Source organism: Emydura macquarii, unplaced genomic scaffold, assembly GCF_026122565.2.
Source record: "Emydura macquarii macquarii isolate MOO-44397 ecotype Brisbane River unplaced genomic scaffold, CSIRO-AGI_Emac_v2 contig_1146, whole genome shotgun sequence".
NCBI lineage: Eukaryota > Metazoa > Chordata > Testudines > Chelidae > Emydura > Emydura macquarii.
In genome coordinates this window covers 13,464,640-13,490,970 of record NW_027131283.1, presented here as the reverse complement: position 1 = coordinate 13,490,970, position 26,331 = coordinate 13,464,640, and the positions used below count along the sequence as shown (strand labels likewise).

At 37.6% G+C, this 26,331-nt stretch overlaps 2 protein-coding genes across 6 annotated transcripts in view; one reads left to right on the top strand and one right to left on the bottom strand.

Moving 5' to 3' along the window:
* Positions 1-26,331, top strand: part of CEP85L (centrosomal protein 85 like) — a 153,010-nt gene that overhangs the window by 63,690 nt on the left and 62,989 nt on the right. For all 3 annotated transcript variants that reach the window (XM_067546649.1, XM_067546650.1, XM_067546651.1), the window contains one exon: positions 2,785-3,569. In XM_067546649.1, coding sequence (XP_067402750.1) covers positions 2,785-3,569 — 785 coding nt within the window. The remainder of the gene's footprint in view (positions 1-2,784; positions 3,570-26,331) is intronic.
* PLN (phospholamban) lies at positions 8,268-25,345 on the bottom strand. 3 transcript variants are annotated; one of them, XR_010919432.1, is made up of 3 exons: positions 25,012-25,134; positions 23,368-23,439; positions 8,268-9,543 (listed from the first exon to the last, which is right to left on the bottom strand). XR_010919432.1 is itself a non-coding variant. In XM_067546652.1 (3 exons), the coding sequence occupies exon 3, from the start codon at positions 16,599-16,601 to the stop codon at positions 16,443-16,445; it is 159 nt and encodes a 52-aa protein (XP_067402753.1). In that variant the 5' UTR covers positions 16,602-16,724; positions 23,368-23,439; positions 25,012-25,345; the 3' UTR covers positions 8,268-16,442. The 3 variants fall into 3 exon arrangements, 2 of the variants coding, with proteins under 2 accessions (XP_067402753.1, XP_067402754.1); XM_067546652.1 differs by having other exon boundaries at positions 8,268-16,724; positions 25,012-25,345; XM_067546653.1 differs by lacking the exon at positions 23,368-23,439 and having other exon boundaries at positions 8,268-16,724; positions 25,012-25,345.

Genomic DNA, 26,331 nt, shown 5'->3' with positions numbered 1-26,331 from the left:
AAGTCTGAGTGTTGTTTGGATTCTGAATTTGAACATGCTGCTGGATGAAGTAATGCTTTAATTCCTACCTTTACCCCTGACTTTCATATGGAAAAAAATGTGTTTTAGGTTGAGTCCTTTTTCTTGGTGGGTTATGGCTGAATGGAACCCAGTTTTCATAGCCACAGGAAAAATATCACAATTTAAGGTCTTTGAATTTAAGGAATGTTATTTCTTCTTGCAGCCACTGGCTAGCTGGGGTTTTAAATGGATAGCACAGCTCAACATGTCTTCCTGGTTCACCGCATTAAAAATGGATTTCAGCCAATAGAGGCAGGCAGTAGGCAGAATATTCCTTCCTCCAAAAAAGAATTTGTGAAGAGGAAGTGAGATGGGGGGAAATTGAGCAAGTCCTTTTCTGTCCCAACACCAGTGCAGGGAATGGGATCTTGCACTGATTAGTGATGGGAGCGGGGAGGCAGAGATCCCTAAACCATAGGCGTTCTCCTCTATCCACCTCCCCCCTCCCCCCTTTTTTTTTTTTAATATCCTGCAGGGCTCAGGCCACTTTCCATGATAGAGCCATGCGGGGAAGTTACAATAGCCCTGTAGATGTCTTTCATATTTTCTTACATAGCCCTTTGAGGTGTGCAGGAACAATCAGGGCTGGCCTGTAAATGGGAAGTAGGGATGTTGAGAGGGTTGGGAGCTTCTGGCTATTTAGGTTTGTAGTAAAAGAAACCGTGCCTTTCCTAAAGCTCAGCCACACCCATAAGCAGCTCTGCTATTCCCATCTGCAGAGTGCTGGTTCATGTTAATTGATTTTCCCTTGAATGTTGAGCTTGACCCAGCTAGTGGCTCCCCAAAACTTCTGGTATTAATTGTAAGGATTTGGAGAAACCGAGGATTCTGAGGAGAAAAAAACAGTGAAGACTGTACCCGCTTCCTTTTTTGTCACAAATGTAACCAAATAGTCTCCTGGAGTTTAATTTGCAGATGGTTGAGTAAATAATAACACTTTAATGAGCTTACAGTGTGGAACAATGTGAGTCAGTGGGTAAGGTTGAGCCGTGTGACTTAATGGATGCTGGTGAGAGGATTAGCTGCTTACTTCTGGTTGTCTACAGGCTATGATGCTATGCACCAGTTGCTGGATATGGGAGAGCTGTCAATCAGATCTGAGTAACCTCTGCCTCACCTCTGTTGTTTTTTCACTTACCAGTCTCTCTCTGAACAGTGCCTCACTAATGTCCTCTTTATGCATTTTGATATTTCTGCTTGGGGTTGGAGATGCAGGGATAAGTGCAAGAAAATGACCGTATGATCCTTTTTATTATATAGACATCTTTAGACATATATACACAGTATTCTGCCCCACACAAAATTCTTCACTAAACTTTATAGTGAAGTTGGCTAAACTGTATAGCCCACCAACTCAAACTGTAAAAAGCAAGGAAATGTGGAGTTATTCACCGCCTCATGTATACTTTATCAATCAGTTCTTCTCTGTCTCTGCTGCCTTCCTTTTATTGCGCGTAGCCTGAGCATCTTCACCTACATCACAAACAGATAATGTGTATCCTCACACGGTGGCTATATGCCTCGATTATTTGTTTAAGCTCGGTGTGGCCTCCCTAAATTCTGCTGTGTACAGATCTATATATGGTTTTTGTGTGGGTAAATAAGCAAGATGTAGTGCCATATTGCAAATGGTGGCTGCAAGATAGTTGAGTTTTTTCCTGTAATGTTTAGGGAAGATTATGTGACTGGTCTTTGGTGTTGGTATTTGTTTTTAAAATTCATTTTTATGTAGAAATTCCAGAACTGAATTTTTTTTTTTTTTTTAAATATATATATATGCTCAGTGTTAAGCATGTAAATACAACATGCTCTATGAATTTTGGCATACATACCACTCAACCATCACAGCATCACTAACCCTTTACAGCTCCACTTTCTCCTCCCTAATGTATGTACACATGTGCACAGCTGTTTTGCTGAGCAGCCCGCCTCCTCTACACAGGATGTCTGGTGAATCAGGGAAGGTTGTTGACTGTGAGAGAATGGAGGTAGCTGACAGAACTTGGCAGTTTCATTGTAGAATCTTGGCATAACTCAATTGTTTTAACATAAATAAAGGGAATAATTCTGTGTAGTTTAATTTTAAAATTTCAGAAGTGCCTTATTTCCAGTACATTGCTTGTATGTGTGAGGTTGAGAGGAGAGAGAGAGAGAGAGAGAGAGAGAAATTCGGAATTTTTGGTCACTGTGACTGTTTAGCACTTTACATTAAATTAAACAGTTAATATGTGGATGAAAATTTTTAAACCTCCTTTAAGTAAAAATTTCAACACAGCCTTAACTATAGAGTTGCTACTGATATCTCCATAATATGCAAACAATCAAAAATATTTTCCCCACATTTAGACTCTACAGCCTAAGTAAAAATTCTGGCAACTTTAGGGTTGCAGGGAAATATTTTCATCTAAACAAGATTGGAAACCTAAATTTTAAAAATAATAATGAAACTGGCCAGTCTACAGCATTTTCATTGTCCAAGCTGTGCAACATCCACAGAAAGGAAACAATTAAAAAAAAAAAAAAGGGGGGGGGGGGTTTGTATTTATCATTTCTAATAATCTCGGTGTTGTGAAATGTGTTTTTAATGTGACTGTGTCCCATTAAGAAAATTACTAGAGGATATGCCTGCTGCTTTAGCATTTCATCCTGAATTTGACTTTGATCAATATTGCTGGCACAGCTTGTTGCACTTATTTACATGATAAATCTTTTTTTTCCCCCCAGATCATTCAACATCAAGTGGTACTTCCTCATTTAAACCCAGCCGATCACTGGTCTCTGTTCCCACTGCCCATGTGATGCCGTCTAATGTCAGCTCTTCACTTTCCAAACACAGGGAAACTCTGAAGTCTGATGGCTCACAATGGAATACAAATCTTTTACGGTCGGGAGGAAACAGAAATCAGGGTATACTGGACAACTCTCTTGACATGAAGGATGTGAGGCCTGTAAGGAAATGGTCATCCTTGTCTAAACTCAGCACACCAGATAGCTGCAGTCAGGATGAAAGTGTCCTTTCAGGGGACTCCAGGGCTAGTACTGACAAATCAGGGAGAGACAAGACCATGTCACCGCAATTAAGAATAAATGGGCCAAGTTGTTTGCATAATAGCATGGAATTGCTAAAAGTTGAGGACAAAGAAACTGGGAAAAAACGATCTTCTACATTTGATTGCAAATACAAATTTGAAAGTTGCAGCAAAGAAGACTTCAGTGTTTCAGACTCCTCAAATAGGAGACATGTCTTTGATATGACCTACAGTGCCTTACCTGAAAGCAAGCCCAGCACAGCCAGCTGTGAGGCTTTTGGGCATAGATATGCAACACTGGGAAAGCAGGCTATGAGTGGAGTACCTATTCAGCCCTCAGTGAGGACTCAGATGTGGCTTACAGAACAGTTACATGCAAATCCTCTGGAGTGTAGGACTGCTGATGAGTCATACGGTTTAGCAGCTTTGCAAGTGCAGCAGCTTGAAGAATTTACCACAGGAAATGAGCACCCTATGCAGGTAAGAATAGAAATTTGGTGTTTGCTGCCATCGGGTGGGCAGTAAGAGACACAGCATCAAATATGATTTTATTAAATATCTCAGATGGGGAAAGTATTCTTATCTCACCCAAGCTATTGTTAGTTTTTAAACATTTTGAATAATAATTGAAAACCTGACTGCACTAGAGTATCATTATTATTTGAGTGCCAATAGTGTGCTCCAGTTAATTAACTGCCAGCAGCTATCAATTATATCAGGCAATTTACCCAATCTACATGTGAACAGCATATATACTTTTTGCAACTGTGTAATAGACAGGGTACATCTAGTCACATTTTTGTTTCATTTTAAGAGAGGCTTTAGTTGAAATGGAGTGATTTCTGCTTGACTGGACTTTATAATCTGAATTTATTTATAAGGAAACTATTTCTCTTTGGCTTAAAACAGATTCAGAGTAGACAATGACTGCAAGAATAGTTACCTCATAAATGTTCCTATCCTCATTTATAAACCAAACTCTGATGATTAACGTTGACACTTTCTAGTCTGTTCTGGTTTTCTAAAATATCAAAGTATTCAGGATGGTCCCCCTCTCTGTTTTGTGTGAAGGTAAGATTTAACTTGGTTTAACAAAAATTAAGCATTACATACATTACAATTATTATTTAAAAACGCCTCCATTTATACCCTGGTCTGTATGCAAATACTGATGTCAACACAGCTCTCCGAATGATTTGGCTTTTGAGGACCGAACCAGTAGAAGGGGCACAAACAATAGTTATCTTTTTGTCTGAGCTCGCAAGAAGCTTCTGCTCTTCAAATTTTCAAGATTGTAACAAATCTAAGATAAGATTTTGTTTGAAACTATTTTATGTTGTCCTCTTTTAAATTCCCTGCTTGTACTTTTTTGGAGTCTGTTTCTCTCCAACTTTTATTTAAAAATTCAGTTTTTTATGTCAGGCTATAGCTTTAGGGGAAGTGTTCTGAACTGCCAAGCAGGAGGCCAGCATTCCATTGCTTCGCTCTTGTCAACGCTATGAACTTACATTGGGCTTCAGGGCAGTGGAGTACCTATGCCAACAGGAGAAACTCTCCCATCAGCAGAACTAGCATCTTCACTCAGCCGTGCAGCTGTGCTGCTGTAAGTGTAGACAAGCCTTTACTCTGACTCCTGGGGCTAGCATAGGGTGGGAATGCTGAGGAACTGTACACAATTTGTTTTTGTCTAGAGTACAGTAGGAGAATTGCTTAGCAGCAGCACTTACACAGCTGCTTAATGAATGATGTCTATATATACCATTTCAAAGCCTATCTGGTCTCCTTCAAGTGAGAGGTTGGGGTCATAGACCACATGAGGAATACTTGAAAAGAGGGGAGATGTGTTTAAGGGAGCATTTGCAATAGCCCAAAGCCTTTTAGAAGCAATGTAGCGGTGCTTGAAGGAGGGAAACCAGTTTGCTGCTTTGAACCCTTCAGTGAGAACTTCGTGCTGTTTTAAAATCTTCTTATTGCAACAACCTTAAAACGTTTCTGCAATAAAATGTATTGGTAATGCTTTTTTACATATTGAATACTGTCTGAAAAGGATTTGCTATTGTTTCTGAAAAATTAAAAATCTTGCAAAATGTGGATTTTATTTAAAAAAAAAAACAAACAAAAAAACAGTGATACTATGAACAATACAATAGCAGGATGATAAACTTTCTTTTCCTTTTCAGTATATGAAATTTCATTTCATGACACTAGGGATCATTTTTGCTGATGGTGACAACCTTTTAACGGTGCAATCAGAAACTTCCAAACAGATGGCACATATATGCTGATTCAAATGCAGTGATTTTTAGAGCAGACATAGGGAGAACCCACATATGCTGTTTCTACACTAAAACAAAAAAAAATTATAACCAAATATATTTTGTTCCATCTATCGTCGATACTTCCTGATGTATGATCAGGGCAAGTTATGTGCAGAACAGTTGGCCTTTTAAATACATTCTGTACTCAAGACTTCAGGCTATGTGGAAAACATCTTTATATGCCAATTGGAAACTTTTTTTTTTTTTTTTTAAGTGCAGTGGGTCAACAAATTGCCTCTTTACATTTTACTATGAGGAGAGGAGGTGGATATTACTTTGAAGAGGTTATAAGATGTGCACCTGAGGCTATAATATCTACATATGTGTTGTGAAACAAATTTCCTGGGAAATTACTACTAGTTTTTAAGTGTTTCTCCGATACTCAGAAACACCATGGAAGTGTTCTTGAGGTTGCTCTCAAAGGCATGTGCTGTTCTGAGAGCATGCCTCTCCTCAAATCCTTTAATCTACGCTATAAACAGACCTCCAAGAAGCAGATTGATTTTTTTTTTTTTAAACATAAGGGTAGCGTCATGGTGAGCTAGAAAGATCCACACTATATTCACGTTCCGTCAGGCATTATGCTTAATTGTTCCCCACTTAACGCTTGGTGTTCCAGCACACAGAAATCCCATTTTTAGATCACTTTTCCACAGGAAAGGGCTACAGGATTAGGCATCTATTAGGACAAAAATTTGGCCTCAGATGCATGACCAAGGCTCTCATTGGTTTAACTGGAAGCTGTGCATAAAATTTGGAGGGAAGAATATGTCCCTTAAGGCTGTGAAAGGTTTGACCATGAGTATTTGTGAATGGTAGTTTCTGAAACTTTGATACTGTTGTTACAGAGCTGAATGCCGGGCAGCAGCACTAGAAATAAGATTTAAAATGAAAGTACTTTTGTTTTGAAAACTGCAGAGAGACTACAATAAGAAATGTTTCAGAAGGTTGCAAATCTGTGTATTAGTACTATGCACTGGGTGTCTTTGGAAGAATTACCTTCCTTGTCTCTTAATATACAGTATGTTTGTGTGCTGGTGAGAAGAGGCTTCTTTAGATTGACTTGTATCTGTCTCTGGTATTGATAGAATAGGGGGAAGCCAGGGTGGCTTTTTAGCAGGGCTTCATGGGTTCAGTTGGACCCACAGAAACCTTGAAACCAAAACAGCCCTCAGGAGTAGCGGGGGATGGAGCCTTGTTTGCTCCTTTGCACAAGAAACTGTGTGTGGCTCCATAGCCTGGACCCTGCATGATGGTGCTACCATTCCCAGCCATGGTCATTACAGCACAAAGTCAGAGCTACACAGGAAAGAGCAAATTCTGTTGTGGGGGGGAGGTGCTGGCTTATGCTGGCCTTCTCCCCAGTCTGAGCAGCTGGGTCTGGGTGATGAGTGGAGCCCCCTCCCTCCCTGAAGCCAGGCCCAGGCCCTCACCAAACACCCAGCTACTCCTCCACCTTTCCCCCCCACCCCCCCAAGCACACTCGTATTATGCTCTCTCTGTATGTATTTATATTTTGTTTTGTTTCATACCACAGTTACCCTTGAGTTTAGCATAGTGCACCAATTCAATTGGGAGGCTACATTTGCACTGGGTGGAAGTTACTAGAGAGCCCGCTTCCCCCTTAATTTGGCTGTTTACCAGCTTCCATTAATGAGTTGCTTACCCCTGCATAGGTTAATATTAGAGCTGGTCAGGAAATGGGATTTTGAACTCTTGGGAAATTTAGACATTTCAGAATTACTTTTCATTCCAAATCAGAATGGAAAGTCCAAAATACCAAACATTTTGCAAATCAAAAAATTTCGAATTGTGAATTGGAAATATTCAAATCAGTGTCTACATTTATGAGCATAACAATCTGGTATTTTGAAATTACACCATGGTCTTCAAATTGACATTTTGAGATGAAAAAATGTCAATTCATTATTTTTTCCCCCACTTTGGTCCCACCCAATCAAATAATTGAAATCTTTTCTCAATCAATATTTCCCTGCAGAAAATCTCAATTTTAATGAAACGGTATTTTCAGAGAATCTTTCTTGCTAAAAACTTCAGCCACTTTTAGTTTCATTAACATTAATTGTTGTGCCTAATCTGAAGTTGCTTTTTATATTCTGTTCATTGTGAAGTAGGTGGCCTTGAGATTTGATAGGGATTCAGCTTAATACAGTAAGTATGTGGGATTGGTTTTGAATACATGCTGATGGTTAAGATTTGTAAACCCAAACCCAATCCTGACAATTTTTATTCATTAAAAATATTATACCTTTGTTTGCTACAGAAAATGTTACTCCCAGAAACTCATACAAATTTATAGTCTGCCTTGTTAAAATTGTATGTTTTACTATCTGTTTCAAACTTGTGTAGTGTCACTTGTTGATAAACAGTTGTTGTGTTTCTTCCCAGAAGTAGCTACATATTAGTGGAGAGTGGCCAGATTCTTGTGTGCTTTGTTTATAAAGTGATTTGGGATAAGAAGTGAAATATAAATACAACCCATAGAGTCACCATTTTCCTTTTTTCAAATGGTCTCTTTTGATACAAACTCTTAGTTAGCTGTAGTTGTTTCTCTATATATACACACTACATTCTAAAGCAGTCTACGCACCATATCTGTGAATGACCATTTCATTAGAAAATTATAGCCTGGTTGTTCCTTTTGCCTGTAACGGGCTTTGGATCAGTTTGTATGTTTGGATTTATATACTTCATGTTGCGGTTATGTGCCTACTTAGTGCAGCTCTAAAAGGAGTTAAGAAAAACATCGAATGAGCATGTTGCTACAATTTAGAACCCTTGTATGTGAATGTACAGACATTTTAAAAAAGCAAAATATCAAACAAAATATCAAACAAAATATGATAAAGTGCTTATAATGAAGTAGCTGGGAAACTTTAAATCATACAATGACAATCGATACAGGAATTGACAATAATGTATCAGCATAGAAGAGCTATTGACTTTACAGCTTGTTGCTAAATAGGTCTTTTTGATTTTTGAAAAGGCTATTTAAATATTTATTGCATAGACTTCATTCATAACAGTGAAAAGCTTTAATTGTAAGTATCCAGGCCATCCCATCTACTATTACATGAGACTTTGAGCAGACTTCAGAGAGACTGAAGTAAAATATGGAGACTTGATAGTGTTTTCTACTTTATACTATCTTGTTATTGCTCAAAATTTTAAGCTTAACAGCTGGTGATTGGTGAAATTCTTTCAATACTGAGGCATAGTAATACTGGCTGCTGATTGATTTTTTTTTTTTTCTCAAAAGTTGCAGTAAATGGCATGCCTTTTTAAAAAGCTGCAGTTAATAAATTATTACATGTTAATATTTGAACATGCATGACAAATCCTGTAGCCCGCTGGTGGGATTTGCTTTTGAATAGCCACAACAACATTTTTGTTTTTCTTTTCCATACATAATGTGATACTTGCCCTCAATCAGCTTTAGGCATCTGTCCTGTCCTTTTCAGGCCTGTGTTTCTGTTTCTGCAAAGAGGCCATTCTGTAAAGTTTCCATGGCTATTTCTGTTATCCGCTTTGCAGAGAGTATACTCCTAGAAGACTGTTGCCTTTAATTCTTTCTTGTTTAAATACAAGCAATACGTTTATTATGCCAATGACAAGAGTCCAGTATTTGCTTAGATAGAGTGTCTTTTTGTAGCCAGCACAGAACTATACACTGTTCTTCCTCTTTGGCAAGTGTGTGATGGTTTTGCTGTTAAGTTGTTTTGCATTAGAGTAGATACATAAGCATATAATATTCTTACAGTTTATATGATGTTAGATACTTCTCTGTCTTATGCAGCAGTCTTTACATGTTCTGTTCAGTTAGTCTGAAGTGTTAAGTTATCATTTCAAAAAAGCAGACCCTCAAGGAGATTCACATGAGCTTCACAAGGATAAACATGAGCACCAGAACCATAACAATAAGCAGGAAATTTAGTAGCAAGTTGAGGCCTCTGTTGTTAGCAAGATCCATACTCTGCACTAGTCTGACCTCTTGTGCTTGCAACTGAATTCTTGATTGTAGCTTCTGCAGGTTCAGTTGCAGTAGTAAGAAATTAGGATTCGCATGTATTTCATCCTGTGTTCTCAGCGTTCTACCTGTTCTCAGTTTCTGCCACCTAAGAGAAAATTGTTCGTTCACAATAACAACTTAAAATCTTATGACTGCTAATGTTAATGCTCTACTTTCTGCAAAGAGCAGCTAGTTCAACAAGATAACTTGTTTGACTTACTAATATCTCCTATTTCACTACTGCTCTTCTAAGGAACAGATTTATAGTGAAAGAAATGAAGATTATGTAGCAATTAATATATTAAAATGAAAACTGTGTGGTGCTGTTCAGGCAACACTCCTGTACATTCCATAAGTGACCTTGACAAGTTATAATGGGGCTGAAACTTCCCTGGAGGCCTATTACATTTAAAAAACTAGTGTTCTTCCAAGAAGTTTTAAGCTGCCAAAGTTTAAAAAAGTGTAATAATTCCTAACATATTTGCAGAGATGCATTTGACCTAGGGAAACTTTCTGCCCTTCTAAGGTTTTCAGCATTGTGTGGCACAGTGAATAACTCCCTCTTACTTTTGCCAATAACATGTTCTGTAAGATTTATTGCAGCCTTGCAAAAAGCCTTATTAAGAGCCTAGTTTGAGTTGGCACAGGCTGCATCTTTACTGCTTTTAATAAACATATACGCAATAGTTTATTTTAAAAATGTAATAACTTAGCAATTGTAAAAACAAAACATAAACAAACAGGACTGCTCAACACTATGTATTAAATGCTGCCAAAAATTCATTTGGAAGGTAAGCCAGATTTTTTTTAGGAGGGGAAGGAAGGTTGTTTATGGTTGTCAGATACATAAAACTAGTACCTTTCTTGGCATTTTTGTACCTTTTCAAAAATAGCATATCTGATTTTTATAAAATAAACTAAGTCTGTCTAAGAGTATGGTGCAGATATTATAAAGAAACATTTGAGCTTTTTTTAAACCATTAAAATAGGTTAGGTGATTATTAATGAGAACATTGATCTTGACAACATTCTCTATATGTGTGCCATTCTGATTTCTTTTCGCAGTGTGGGCATAAAAATATGTTGCCTTCCCTTCCTCTGCCCCCAAGAAATGCATTTTAATGTATTGGTTTTAATCACAGGCTTTTGATTTATTTATTGAGTTCTTTTAGTACCTACACTATTCCTAAAATATCATGACATTTAAAAAAAATGTGAAATTACATTACAAACTTAAAGGGTAGGGCAGACTGAAGATAATCATATTTCTATACAAGTGCTTTTTATCAGTGTTTCCCAAACCATTTACAAACATGTTCTAACTTAAGGGCTAGAGTCTCATAAGTACTATTTAATGAGAATATGAGTATCAGAATCTGGCACCAACACTCCACAGGCCAAATTCATTCCTAGTGTGATACCAATAACATCAGTAAACCGACACACAGATCAATTTGGCCTTATCAAAAATAACATCTAAACAGATAAATTCATTCTCCATTTTCTGGCATATAGTGTATGGCTAAAGTGAATCCTCTGTCTGTAAATTAGTGACATGAGATGGTGCAGGTTGTGTGTGTGGCGTGCATATGTATTGGTGCATCCATAAGTAGGTTTACATCAGATGCCCATGCACCATGGATCATTCTGCATCGTGAAGTTGTTAAGCAAGAACAATGTCATTTAGGCCTTTTCTAAATTAGCTCCCCCCCCCCCCCCCCCAATTCCCCCAAAATTTCCCATTGAGTGGTTTGGGAACAGTAGTGGTAGAACTAGTATAGAAAAGGTGAAGGTACCTGATGCCCTTTTAACTATCTGGGTTTTAACTACCTCTTGGCTTACACTTGATCTGAGCAGAACAGCTACAGTAATGCTGAAATGGGCCAGATTTTCAGCAGGTGTAAAATGGTAACGTCAGTTTCCACCATCTGAGGATCTGGCCAAAAGACTGCAAACAGGGGTTCTTACTAAATAGTTTGAAAAAAAAACAAAAACATCATCATTCTGGTCCTGATTAAATTCTTTCCTGGGATGGAACTTCCATTGACTTCAGTGGAGTCATGCTAGAGTTAGGAGTTACTGACCCTTGAATGTTGGTTGGTTTTTGTTTTGTTTGAAGGACTGATCCAAGATTATTGCTATGTTTTTTTTCTCCTTATTTATGTGTAAGATAAACTAGAAAAAAATTATGTAATGTGCAGTAAAACAATGGCAGCTGATTGAATACAGAAACAAAACCTCCCAAAATCCAAAGCTGCCTACTGTATTTGGAAATTGTATTCTTATAAAAAGTGAACTGTAGTGTACTTCAATTAAACTCACTATATTGCTTGTACACTATGAATGAATTAAATCTGTTACTTAAAATTCATTTAGGCATAGTAAAATAAGCAAATAGTTTCACTAGTCAAAACAAACAGCACTGTAAATAATCAAAAAATCTTTATATGGCTTGGTTCTTTCACATGACTTTAATTTATAACTAGATGTTAGAATTAACTCTTAGTTCTAAACTGGACTGTATTTGAAAATTGCTTCCTTTTGTATTAATATTTTATCTTTGAATGTTGATAATAGAAGTACAATAAAATGCTTATTTTAAAGATCAGGTAATTATACAAAGAATAAGGTATTTGTAACCAAATTTGCACAAAGTTTATTTATCCTTGGGTTCAGCTGATATTTATGGTATAAAATAAGATTTTGGTATTTTCTTAATATCAACAGTATCTCAAGACATAAATGTAACCTTATAGCACACTCTATAGTTTACATTGTTGCAAAATGCTAATAGTGTTTTCAGTTTCTTAAATTATTTTTTTCTTTTTAAAGTTTTTTGATTCACTATTTCATTTTTATTTGTACGTTTGCGTTCTAATATAAAAAATTGACTCTTCTGAAGCCTATTATCCCAATAAAGAGTTCCCAGAATGCCTGGGTTGATCTTGTGAGGGCCTAACAGATTTCCTTTTCAAGAAATTTTTCAGTAATGTTAAATATTAAATGTTGGGCATTTTTAATATATATCTATATCTTTAAATCCCACCAAAGGGTTTCCAGTTTTAGTTTGCTATATCCAAAAAAAATTTTAAAAAAGGCTTGTAGCTTTGACTTTTCCAATTCCTTCTGCAACAGCATCCCAACATGTTGCAGGCAGATCTTCTAAATCAGTGTTTCCCACCTTTTTCTCTGCTGTGGCACACCTTGATATCTTTAATTATTTTGAGGCCTGCCACCATATAGTCTCCAAATGAATCCATGAATATTCATGAGCCAATTCAGAACTCTTCAAGTAGTTTTTCAAAAAATTCTGTGTCACACCTGCTTAGGCCTGATGGCACACTGGTTGGGAAACACTATTCTACATGGTTATTGTACAGTTACTAGAATCTCCTTGTGAGATTTTGGGGCAGGACTGGAAGATGTGGAATAGAAAATGAGATCACTTAAACATTGAATAATGTTTTTATAGTCACATTAAATTGTATGTTATAGCCCATCTTGTTTTTAAATCCATTGAAATTCTACCTGGACATTCCAATAAACAAATTTTAAATAACACTAACAGTTTTTGCAACTAAGAATTATACAGATATTTGTTTCGAATTGTGCTCCACTGCATTTACAATTTTTCTAAAAATGAAGAAATAAGGCCATTCATGGTTGGTTTTTTTGTTTTTGTTTTTTTTGTAACGGAGGGACTGGGCAACGGGAACACACACACATACTTTTATGTGAACATAGTATTTTAAAATACCTTTTGAACAGTGATTCTTTTACCAGTCTTCAGTGGTGCATTCAGCATTTTAATATGTTCTAGAGATGTGAGAGGCAGTATTGGCAACTGTCTTTCAAAGCAAAGGTCCTCCTGGGAGTTGAAGAATAGCTGAATCCATCAATGCCCGAATTGGCGGTCGAATAATAGCTATCTCTTTATTATCTGTAGTTACCAACTTAATTCTATCCTTCTGCTATCTTCATATTTATCAGCCTTACCTAGCTAGGGCATCACCTTACTATGGGTATGCTGTCTTGCACCACACCAAATACTAGGCTACTTCCTCATTCTGTTTGACTTCCCATTTTTTCACTATCAGCCCCTGCTCTTGTAACCTTAATTCCTGGGGCAAATGATTCTTCCCTTGAGGTTTACATGAAACTCCCTTTGACATCAAATAGAAGTTGCGCACACAGAATACAGTAAAGTAGAACCTTTTAAAAATGAACGCGCTGTGTCTTTTTGACTGATACCCTAGATCAGGGGTGTCAAACTCGATAATGGTGACGGGCCAAATTCACATAAACTGACCTTCACAGGGGCCATGCAATACCCTCCGCTGAAAAATTGGGGCCATCTTCCCCTTTTCGGTCGTGCAGCATCACCCCTTTTCGGCGCTAGGATTTCATGGGGGACCCTGTTGCCGGCTGACTGCATTGCTGCTTTAAGGGATTTCTAGGAGCGATACCCGCCGCTGAAAAATTCAGAGCGTCTTCCACTTTTCGGCGGCGGGGTTCTGCGGAGGAAAGTATTGCTACTTTAAGACTCTCTTAAAGTGGCAATACCCTCCGCCGACAAATCTCTAAAAGTGGCAGTGCCATACGCAGAGAAATGTGTCAGAACGCGGGCCGGATCAAAAAGGTTCGCAGGCCAGATGCAGCCCATGGGCCGTATGTTTGACACCCCTGCCCTAGATTCTTGAGTTTTTCTCACTTTAAATGCTGGAATAGATCTTCTGAATATTAAAGATAGGCAAAAAGGGGGAGGGAACTGTAATTTAATGCATCATAATCCTTGTCCATTGAATAGTGACTTTCAGTATGAAACTGATATTTAACTTCAGTATTTCAAAGTCTTAGTGAATCAAATAGACTTCAATTCAGTGTTTTGCTCTTGAGAGATCAATAAATCCTCTATTTCAGAGGTTCTCTAACTTTTTTATAATGTGGCCGTACATTAATAGAGAGGTAATTATGCAAACTGCTTCCCTTCCTATACAGGATAATGTGGGCCCCCTCCCTTGCAGTCGCATAACATCCCTAAGGGTTTGTAAAACTGGTACTGGGACGAATATTTTTGTGTTCAGCTGTTCCTTAATGTGCTTTGGCTGCTGGAAACAAGAAGAGATAGCACTATGTGAACAGCCAACTCTCTGCAGACCATTAGCAAGAGCTCCATAAACCACCATCATCCAAGGACCAATTTGGGAAATATTGCTTTATTTTGTTCTCGATACCTGCAAAATATATCTTCCTGAGAAAAGGCATGGTATAAAATTTACAACATAATGACAAATGGGTGGCTTTTCATTCTAGACCAGTGGTTTTCAACCTATTTACCATTGTGGGCCACATATGCAGCTCTCTGTGTTATGTGGGCTGCATCCACATAATATATACTACCTGTGGCCCAAAGGATGTCACATGGACCCCTGGTGTGTGCTGATTGGGCCGCAAGCAGCCTGTGGTTTGAGAACCACTATCATAGACAATCACATTAGAAACATCCCTAGTAATCAGCTGGGAGCAGGCCTGTGGTTTGTTTTTTGTCTATTTCTGACCATCTTGATTTCACTAGAAAGTGAATTTGGTTCAAGTACCATACTGATGAACTGCCTCAGATAGAAAGGGTTTGAATAAGTAGTGAGTTACCTTTGAAAGAAAATCAGTATTTTTCCTTGTACTGTATCCATCTTAGGTAAGTTTGATCAGAATAATGGGAATGACCTGACTGCAGACTAAAAACCCAAATGTTTTGTTTTATTATATCAAATATCAAAGCCCCCCTGGTGACATAGATAAATGATGAATTTCCTAATGCTTCTAATGTAAAAGAAATTGCATTTCTTGGTGCAAATTATGGTACTTGTAAAGTGTGGTAGATAATAATCAGTTGCTAAAGGTATCTAAAACAAAAGTACATTGAGATCTCAAGGCACATTTTTTGGCTTCTAACATCCTGCTTGTTTGCCCAGTCAACTGGACACAATGAGTGAATGCTGTTCTCTTTCAAGGGTGGTTGATTCTTGATATACCTACAAAAGCAAATTAAAAATATCTGCAAATGCCAGTTAGTTTTAAAAGACTATGTCTGTGGAAGCAGGGTCAATATGGTTGTCAGCCCTCCAGGATTGTCCTGGAGTCTTCTAGAATTAAAGATGACTTGTCATATGTTGAAACCTCCAGGAATACGTCCAGCCAAAATTGGCAACCATAATCACAAGTCATGTGAAAAGAGTAACAGACTGAACTGAAATTTTGGCATTAATTTTCTTCCCATTATTTGGTTCTAAATCCCTTCCTTAAATTGGGGGGGGGGGGGAGAAAATTTATATCTGGGAAAAGGTTTTTTTAAAATAGTTTCTGCTTCATTTTTCAGGATTCTGGTCATAAGTTATTAGAACAAGTTAAATAATTACAATTAACAGTGCAAAGTTGTAGCATCTTGAAGTGGAACAGAAAATTTTCTGGAATACAATCAAATCTAATTGTGCCTGTGCATCATTTTGGATTCATCTGGGCTTCTATAAGATATTAAAATATATCTCCAATATCCAAAAAGATTGACAGTGAAATGGTAAAGCATGCAGTCCCAAAAGAGTGACGTGGTTATTTTGAATAATTTAGTTGACTTGGCTGAAACATTAGTTAAGTAACACAATTAATGCCCTTCCTACTTCCAAGAAAAAGGCAAAAATATATAACATTCACATGGGATGCTTCTTAACAAGGTGAACAAATAAGTTAGTTTTGTAACAATAGGCTTTAAATCATTGTTCAGTACAGAAGTGCTTTTTAATACGTTTACAGTGGCTAGTAAAAGAATGGTGCAGTGGTTGATGAGACTGCTTTAGTCCAAGTGCTAGACCTGCTCACATGGGTATCCTTGGCTTGGGAGTTTCTTGTTTAGTTCGTTTTTCTCCTTCCCTCCTCTCTCCCCCCCACCCTTTGGTGTCACTTTTCTTATAGGATAGTGTAGTGGGAATCAATCAAAGAAGCAGTGGAACTTCAGAGAAGCATCACAAGGATACAGATAAGCAAGAGGCATATTAAAATAAGACAAAAATTGACAAAGAGCTCCTGGAGCTTTTGGCGTGTTTGTGGGTTCACCTCAATAGTTGAGGCTCTCCTCATAGCAGAGCGGGTTATGTGCTGGACCTTCTCCATGGCAACAGGAAAGCAGAGTGCACAAGTCAGAGGTTTTAGAAGTGCAGGTAAAAACAGAAGTTGTCAGGAACAGTGCAAAGTGCTTATTATCTTCCGTTTTTGTTTTAGAGAATCTTTGTGGAGCTGGGAAAGCAGGAAAGTGAAGAGTTAGAAACACAAAAGTAAAGTGTTTTGATCAGTGCAAATGCAGGTTATATTCATGTTATAATAGTGCCTGAAAGAAAAAGTGAAGTTACTTTCCACAGTGTGCTACACATTATTTTTCACTTAAAAAAAAATCTGATTTTCAAGACAATCAGACTTAGAGGAATTGCACATGCAGCCTTTATCATGAGAGATGTACTGAGCACCTTCAGATCTGAGGTGATTCCTTTCAGAGCCCATGGAAAGACTTCGCCTGTCTTCAGTGGGAGTTGGTTCAGGCCAAATAAGAGACAGGATGGTCTTGTGGTTAGAGCCACAGGACTTGGAGTCAGAAGATGCTGATTCTTTTTCTGGTTGTGTCACTGACTACTTATGTGACCTTAAACAAATCATTTAACTTCGCAGTGCCTCACTTTGGAGAGGGAATGGAAAATCTAGTCTTGCTAATGCACTTTCTTTCCAAGTAGCAAGAATTTCAAGTATAAGCAAATGCTGTGCAGCACCTGATATGTATCAGTACTAAGGGGAATTTCTAGTATAAAATTGTCTTAAAGAACAGGTAGTCTGATACATGAGATCTTCTCAAAGTACTAACATCCGCTAAACATTTCAAAGGCAGGAGGTAGTAGTGCAATAAATGCATAGGAAAATCTAACTTTTTTTTTAGTGATTCAGTGGTGCTTGAAATATATTTCTTCTTTTGATAAGAAATAAAGAGAAGATAGGTATGCAATGCTTTTAGGAATGCAAGTTATATTGAGTTTTAAAAAAATAAAACCCCAAAACATACCCTTCAGGTTCTTCAGGGAAAGGGGCTGTCCTTTTGTTATGTGTCTGGCCAGGACCTAGCACAATGAGGGCTTGATCCATGGCTTGGGCTACTAGACACTACAACAATACAAATAATTGATTATATTGGTAATAACCTCAAGCTGCCCTAGGATAAATATATTTATTCCTCATAAATTTTTCTCCTAGGGCAGAATTTGAATTTGCCCCTCAGTGTTTATATCACATATATCTTTATGTAGGCAGTGTTGCTGCCGTTGTGTCAGTCCCAGCATATTAGAGAGACAAGGTGGGTGAGGTAAGATCTTTTACTGGACCAACTTCTGTTGTTGAGAGACAAGCTTTCAAGCCACGCACAGCTCTTGTATAGATACTCCCACAGCATCACACAGTAAAATGCAAGGTGGAACAGATTGTTTAGGAATTAGTATAAGACATTAGTACATATTGTAAGGGACTGCTCAAGGGTGCTAACTACTTATGCTGAACAGTCTGTTCCACCTTGCATTTTGTTGGGATGCTGCGAGTACCTTTTTGAGATCCGAAGAAGAGGTCTGTGTGGCTCAAAAGCTTGTCGCTCTCACCAATAGAAGTTGGTCCAGTAAAAGTTATTACCTCACCCATCTTGTCTCTCTCTCTTACTTTATGGCAGATATTCTTTCTTTGCTCATGTCCCAAATAAGTTTATTGATCACCGTTATGTGTTAAGATACATAGGCTCTTGCCATCCCATCCACTTAGAGTGGAGGAAGATAAATACTTAGCAATGACCATTCCACAAATGGCATCATGATTGCTGTCTGAACCATCCTGACTGTAAAAGGGGGTGGATGGCAAGCACATTCCACATGGATGCCTCCTGGTCTGGGAATTTTCTTGCTGATCTGGCTAAAAGGATTCATAAGAAATATCATACAGTGAACTTCGTGAAGGCTTTCAACCTATCTTCTCTCTTCTCACAAGTCTGTCCACAGGAGAGGTGCGTAAGGGGCTGTTAGTTCCTATGCACTATTACTGTATTCCATGACCAGGATCTGTCTTCCGCATCAAAGACTCCAATAGCATTTCAAAAACTGACTTAAAAATCAGAGTGCACATAGATCTATTAATAGCTTTGGTTGGTTGAATGTGGTGACATCTTTTCCTAAAATTAGACTCTCTGCTTTTCGTACTTTGAGCTTCAGTTGATTTTAATTTTCATGCAAACCCAATATATGACATCAAGAGCATATTTTAGTTGCTACTTTAATTTTTCAGCTTTGTTTGATTCTATATAGATGGAAGCAGGTATAACATAAACACTTAAAATGCTTGCCAGGCATGTTCTATTCAGTTGTTTGTCTGGTCTGTTTCTCTTGTTTAAGTGCAGTAAAAGACATGCAAGAATTCTCAAATGACTTGACTGAAAGTTTATCCATTCTTCTAGCCTAATACGGGCTCAGATATACTAAAATGTTTATTCTGTTCCAGAGAAGGTACGCTAGTTCAAGTATTAACATATTTGTACTGACAAACAAGCGTGTTCAAGCAGCGCATAAGATCAACACTTCAGACAGCCATTTTTGCTGAGAATTACTTCATCACAACTTGCTGTGCCATTATCTAATGGCCACCACAATTCAGAAAGCCCCATCACTTAGTGGGGTCATTTTAAAAAATGTTAATAGTGATATTTTTAACCTTTGGAAGGAGACAGGAAATGTTGCTGGTGAAATAGTCATTGGGCCTGATTCTCATATGTCACTCTGGCAGTGTGAAGTAGCCTTAAAGCGAGATAGTGGCATAAATGAAAATATGTACATCTGTGTTTAAAAGATTCATATTTCGAATGTTCTGGAAGACTGAGATGAAGAGTGTTCAGAATTCAATAATTAGTGTTGCTGTGCTAGAGAAACTATGAAGTTCTTAAACAAGCACCGGCAGAGTTTCAGAAGCAATTTTAAATGCTCTTTTCTTCTCCCTACCTAATATGTCTTTGTGTGGTAGAGGTTTCCTGATCTACATATAGATCTATATGTCTAGACCTCATCATGTGTTTCTGTACAAGGTGCTTGGTTTCAGCTAGCAAATGCACACCTTCCTCATTAATCTTCCCTGACTGCCATCAACCACCTGGGTGTGCATAAGGAGAAACGGTCAGTAACACAGCTGTGTGTGGATAACAAACAAGGTCCAAAGGCACAGTCCAATACTGTGTCTGAAGAATTGTTTCATTAAAGTGAAGGCCAATTCTTGGCATATATCATAACAGCATAGAAATGCCCAAGATCACTGGCATTAATATTTTAAGTCAATGCTATGATGAAATCTTGCACATATGCAAAAATGTATCTTAGAAGAGTGGGAGTTTCAGCAGGAGGGCAAACTATATTTGAGATCTTATGTGCCAAGTACCATTGTGTTCATGTGCAGTACTGTCCTGTGTTGCCCAAGAAACAAACTTTTGGCACAGTTACTGAATAGGTGTGTTCGCTGACCTGAAAGACATGTGGCATGCACACTTCATTGTTTCAGGAAAAGGCCACATTGCTAATCTTACATGTCGGCATGTAAGGGCTAACTTGCACTTGCTGTTTTACAGTGGTTCAACAGATTGGTCACTGTTTGGCTCCTTGCTGGCAAGTGATTATTGTAGTGATTACATGTGGTTATTTTTCTCTGTATTGCTGGGTACCCTTCATACTGAGAAGAGATATGGGAAAGAAGTTTAAAATTGTAGTCCAAATACATTCCTTGTGTAAGTATATTGCCTTCACTTGAGTTACACAGGATAAATTTGGCTCCACTGGAAACACCACAGTGATTTTTTTTTTTTTTTTTTTTTAAAGACACAGTTTACACATTTCCTGTCACGTGTTTACTAAATGTGGTAATCATACTAGTGAAATAAAAGGGATTTGACATGCATGTTTTTTATCATCCCATCTAACCCAACTAACTTATGGCCTGGAACTGTAAGACAGGAACGGGAAATGAAAAGTAAGTAATCAAACATTTGTAATTTCATTTTCATAGCATGACACACACAGTAGAAATCCTAGTTGCTTCCTTTTGAACATGGACATTTTACTGTCCATAAGTACCACAGAGCAAAAATGCTAATGAGTTGTGTGATCAGTGTCTTCTGATGCATATTTGTGGAAGCTATTATCTAAAATAATCCAGCATACAACATACTTTTGGATAAACCTAGTTGTTCCTCTAGTCTTTCTTCATAAACATCACATTAATCCTAGTTAAGATGAGATGCTTTCTATAAATTGAGGTGAGGAAGAGCTAAAAAGTTACAGTTTGTATTTGCTAGTGGGAACTCAGTACCAAAAGCAAAGGAGAGCTTATCAAGGGTTAAACACTGATCATTAGCTGTAGGAGTGCAGATCTGGAACCCCCTGTCACAGTTAGATGTACAACAAACATGCAGCTCGACAAGGAATATTCAGAATACAATTTGCTGCTCTGCTCATGCCCATAAATCTTTAGGTAATATGGAGACCTGCCCATTGATTTCCCTGCCTGACAGGAGAATTTTGCCCTATTTATAATTCCTTAGAAATGTATCTAATCCCAGCATATGTAACCTTTTTGAGCCAGTGACTTACTAATATGTTTAATTATGAAAACTTTGTATGTCCTCCTGAAGTCTTTTTTCAGTCTTGGAAGAAGGGGGAACATTAACTCATTAGACCACTAGAGGTCCTCTGTCTACCATTTATGCTCTATTTACTTCAATAAACATTCATAAATAAAACAGAACTAGATCATAGGTGTAATGGTGCTGGAGAGGCTTCTTATGGTATCTAGCAATTTTCTGAAGTGGAGCAATGCTCTTCCAGTGGCTCACTGGTTCTTTGGTCAGTAGCTGGATTTCTATATATCCACCCACAGTGTAGGATCTTTCCTGTACCACTGTTCTATAATGTAGAACCTCTGGTCGGAGTTCTTTCTTATTCTGTCTGATTAAGTGTTTCAGTTAAAGAAAGGTACTTGGTTCTGATCAAAGCAGGCCACTGTAGGAAAGTAATAGCACTGTGGGCACAGTAAGTTGTTCCCACACCATGAGTGGAGCAGACATCTGATGAGAGCAAACTGAACATCAAAAGAGGGAAGCTGAATCGGGGAAGAGAATGGACAGAACTGTACAAAGGATGTAGGCTAGACATAAAATAAATGTCATGGTAGGAGGATCCTTAGATACCTAACAGATACATTAAAAAAAAAAAAAAAAAAAAAAAAGCCTAATTACTCAATCTCTGCTACCGTTCTAGTTGTGCATGCATAGCTTCTTGTTTCTGAAAGTCAGCCAGCATGTCTAGTATGGTTATACTTACCATCATTTAGTAAAATTAGTTGTGACCTTGCTATATATTGAGTCATTAAAATGGTTTTGTGGTTGACTCATATCTGAGATAAATTCCCAGCTCTGCCACAGACTTCCTTTGTGACCTTCTGCAAGTCACTCAATCTTTCTATGCATCAATTCCCAGTCTTAAAACCTGGGAAATAATACCTTTTGCTTTTTGTTTGGCTTGTCTGTTTAGACTATAAACTCTTTGGGAATGGAACTCGTGCACGCTCTCTCTCAACGTGTGCATGTTCAGCATCTAGTACAATGGGTCTCCAGTCTCAGCTGGGAATTCTAGTTGCTAGTGTAGTACTAATAATAACAGAAATAGAAAACCAGTAAGGGAAAATTGAATTGAGGCAAAGATAAAGCAACGAAAAACTGTTTTTCCTTCATAATCTCTCTAAGAAGAATGGTGTTGGGATGGGGAGGTGTGGGGGGGATGGAACAGGGAGTGAGTTCAAGTGTTTAAAAAGTTTTTTGATGCTCGGACAAATCCCCAAAGGCTTACACATACACCTGACTCTGCTTTCCAGAGCGCGATCTGTCGCTCACTTCCAGATTGTCTCCTGATTTTGGGAACATGAAGTTATTTCCCTCTAGGTCCTCGACTGGCATGCATTTATTGTTCAATCGCACTCCATGAAAAACGAACAAAATAAAGGTGGGGTTTTTTTATTCCTATGTAGATGTGTTGTGAACATTTGTCACTTGCTGATGTTCTTAAAAACTACAATAATAAAGCACATTTTTGCGATCTGTAGTTATGGGCCCGTCTTAATGAGCTTCACATTTATCGCTAATCCTACATTAAAGAAGTTATATTCATAGCTTTCATGCAGGACAAGAAATAAAGCATCCAAAGTAATTAATTCTAGAGCAGTAAGGTTGTACTACACAGGATATGGTAAACTTGTTTTTAGACATCTATAAAACTCATTAATTTTCCCCTATGCAGTATTTACAAAACTCTCTGTAAATATTAATAAGGAATCAGACAATTAAACAAAAAAGCAGATAATTGCTGTTAACTGTAAGTCGAATGTAATATTTTACATCTGTTTAAAAACACTTTTTCATTTATGTCACCAATACTTCTGTTACTCAGCATTCTGGGACATCTACAAGATGGGATGTGACTTGTGCAAGCTTTTTAGATTATGTATATAGGATGAGCTACATTCTCACCTAATGTAAATCAGCATAGCTCCACTGAAGCCCATGGAGCTATATTAATTTACATCAGAGGAGAATCTCAGCTGATAAGAGCCATGGATGTATTTTTATAAAGTCTAATACCAGCAGCTAAGTGCTGTAGTTCTGTTTGTGTGCGTCCTATATACACAGTATAATAACTATAATAACTCAAGCTTCTTATTTCTTAAATATAATTACTGTAACTTAGTGTGAGCAAATCCCTATCTTGGTATGAAAAGACAAAATATTTGATTTTAAATAAAAATATTTAAAAGCAAAATAAAATGCTATTACCTAAGTGTCCCGAGACAAATGCCTCTTGCAGGCAAAATGAGATGTACTGCTGCTGTCTTCTGGAAACAACTCCTATAACAGAATTACATAGCCTTCAACTAGTTATCTGCTGCAAAGTTCACCTTATGAACATCAAAGCATTCCAGTAATAGAGAGTTCAAACAGTACCCTGTTCAAATTAGCACGTGGATGACTGGTACAAATACAGATATCTAGGTATATTCTTGGTGAAAGCATTGCACACAGCTCTCAATAAGATTAGTGGAATTGCATGCAGGCACTCCCAAGAGTGTTGGGAGACAGTGCTTCTAAATAAAAAATAAACAGTAGAACTCCTGTATTCCTGGATCTTATCTGAAAATGGAACCATGCATACATGAGGTATCTATTGATAGAATTATAGTGCTACTCTTAGAAGAGAGAGAGATTTATAACAGGGATAAATTTAGAATGTAGTGAGTCCATGTTTGTGTTTTGCAGTCTCCTGACTTCTAAAAAATTACAGATTTTTCCCTCTTATTTTGGAAAACTCTTATCAGATTCCTAGACTCACACAGTCATAGACACATTGAGAAATCCAAGGAATACATTAATAGCATGAAAATACAAAGTCAAACTTATGAAGTGACAAAAAAAGATCCTGTTTACCAGACATGTCCTTTATTTATTTTACTCATTTCCTTTCTTTAATTAATAATGATGATAAAGTGTATTTTTGCTCTATATGCCCTTTATAAAAGGATGAGATTTTTAAACAGCTAAAACTGTTTAGTGTGGGTTTTTGTTTTGTGCAGAGCCCAAACACTTTTATCAGTGATGGATGAGAAGGATACTTTATTTATAAATATTACTTTTTTATTTGATCTTAGCTGTATTTTTCCTGCTAGGCATTAACAATCTTTTGTGCAATTGTATTTAAATTAAACTAATAGATTCAGAAGTTAAGATGTCATAAAAAAGGGTAAGTTAGGTTATATTGGCAATCAGGAAAAAAGAAGCTTTAAAAAGATTTCAGAACTGAGACATAGTATTTTACATTAAAATTTGAGTACTGCAAAGTGAGTAAGGATCATGGATGACTTCTTTAACCCTTCCTTATAATCAAAATAGGGGTCCCTATACAGAACAAGTTAATTTAAAAAAAAAATTCTCTTAAAATGTGCTATGTAAGTGAATCAACTTTTCTGATTTAGGAATAGGAAAGTGAACTTTCCTTATCTTGGGTTGCTAATGGGCAATTAAACCAAATGTTGAACCTCAACCCCCAAAACCAAAGAGTTTGAGTTTAAAAACAAACCAATCAACAAAAACTTGAGTAGAGGTATGGGGGAAATAATGAAGACTTCTGGTGGTGTCATGTTGTTTGCTTAATCCATTCAACCAAGGACAACATAGCATCATATTAAAAAGAAGAATCTGATGATTTATTAAAAACAAAATTACCATAGTTATTTTTTCTATTGCATTACTTTTTTTTGTTTTGGAACAGTAATGGCTAAAATCTCTGCACTTTTTAAAAAAAAGCAGCTGTAAGGGCTGGGTTTTATTTTAAATAAGCATTTATAACACAGGCTGCTAATTTTGCATAGAGCAGTTTATTTGGAAAACTAATATAAAAAATTGTAATAAAAAGAGACCCCTTACCTCTGCTGATGATTGTTAGTGAATTACAGGATAATGTGCTCTGAGCTGTGGGAAACTTTGTCTGGACTTCTCTGGCAACTTGTCTGAATCTGTCACCAAGTTTGCGGGAACAATTGAAGGTGGAGGAAAAAATAACACAGTTTGAGGCAGGGCTCATGATGTCATGCAGGAATTCAGAAGTTGTGATTGGTTACAACATGCTTTTCTAATACAGGGAAGTCACTCATCTAAACTCATTATAGCAGTAATGTTAGTACTGGAAAATAGTTCCCTCTCTCCACATTCTTTAAGAAATTGTACAGGAGGAAAGCAGTCTACATGGCCATGAAACTGAAGAATTTGAACAGTGTTATGATCCAGTGTCTGAAATAATGAGAGTCCTGTAGCACTTTAAAGACTAATTTAATTTCTGCAGGGCATAAGCTTTCGTGGGCTGCAATCCACTTCATCAGATGCAAGAAATAGAAATCAGAAAGGGGGTCTATATATAGACACATCCAAGGGTAAGGAACAATAATGGGGAGGGTAGGTGTTAGCAAAGTCCATTCAGTTAGAGTAGATGAGACCTATTCACAACCATTGATTAGAAGGTGAGAATATGTGAACAGTGACAATTACTTCTTGTAATGAGAGAACCATTCCAAGTCCCTATTCAGATCCAGTCTGATTGTGTCAAATTTGCATATGAGTCCCAGCTCTGCAGTTTCTCGCTGAAGTCTGTTTTTGCAGTTTTTTTGTGGAAGTATTACAACTTTCAAGTCAGCTACAGAGTGTCCTGGGAGATTGAAGTGCTCTCCGACTGATTTATGGATGTTACCATTTTTTATGTCTGATTTGTGTCCATTTATTCTTTTGCTTAGTGACAGTCCGGTTTGACCAATGTACATGGCAGAGGGGCATTGCTGGCACATGATGGCATATATTACATTAGTAGGTATACAGGTGAATGAGCTCCTTATGGTATGGCTGATGTGGTTAGGACCCGTGATGGTGTCACTAGAGTTGATGTGCGGGCAGAGCTGGCAACAGGGTTTGTTGCAGGGATAGGTTCCTGGGTTAGTGTTCTTCTTGTATGGTGTACGGTTGCTGATGAGTATTTGCTTCAGGTTGGGGGGCAGTCTGTAAGCAAGGATAGGTCTGCCTCCACTGCTTGAGCAAGTGAGGGATCATCTGCCATGATAGGTTGTAGATTCTTAATGATGTGTTGGAGAGATTTTAGCTGGGGGCTGTAGGTGATGGCCAGTAGTGTTCTGTTTTTTTTGTTTTTTTTTTTTATTTTTTTTTTGGGGGGGGGGGGGGTTATTGGGTTTGTCCTGTAGT

What these genes read in the sequence shown, in the direction of transcription:
- PLN (XM_067546652.1), bottom strand. Translation starts at nt 16,601, where the DNA reads ATGGAGAAGGTCCAGCACATAACCCGCTCTGCTATGAGGAGAGCCTCA.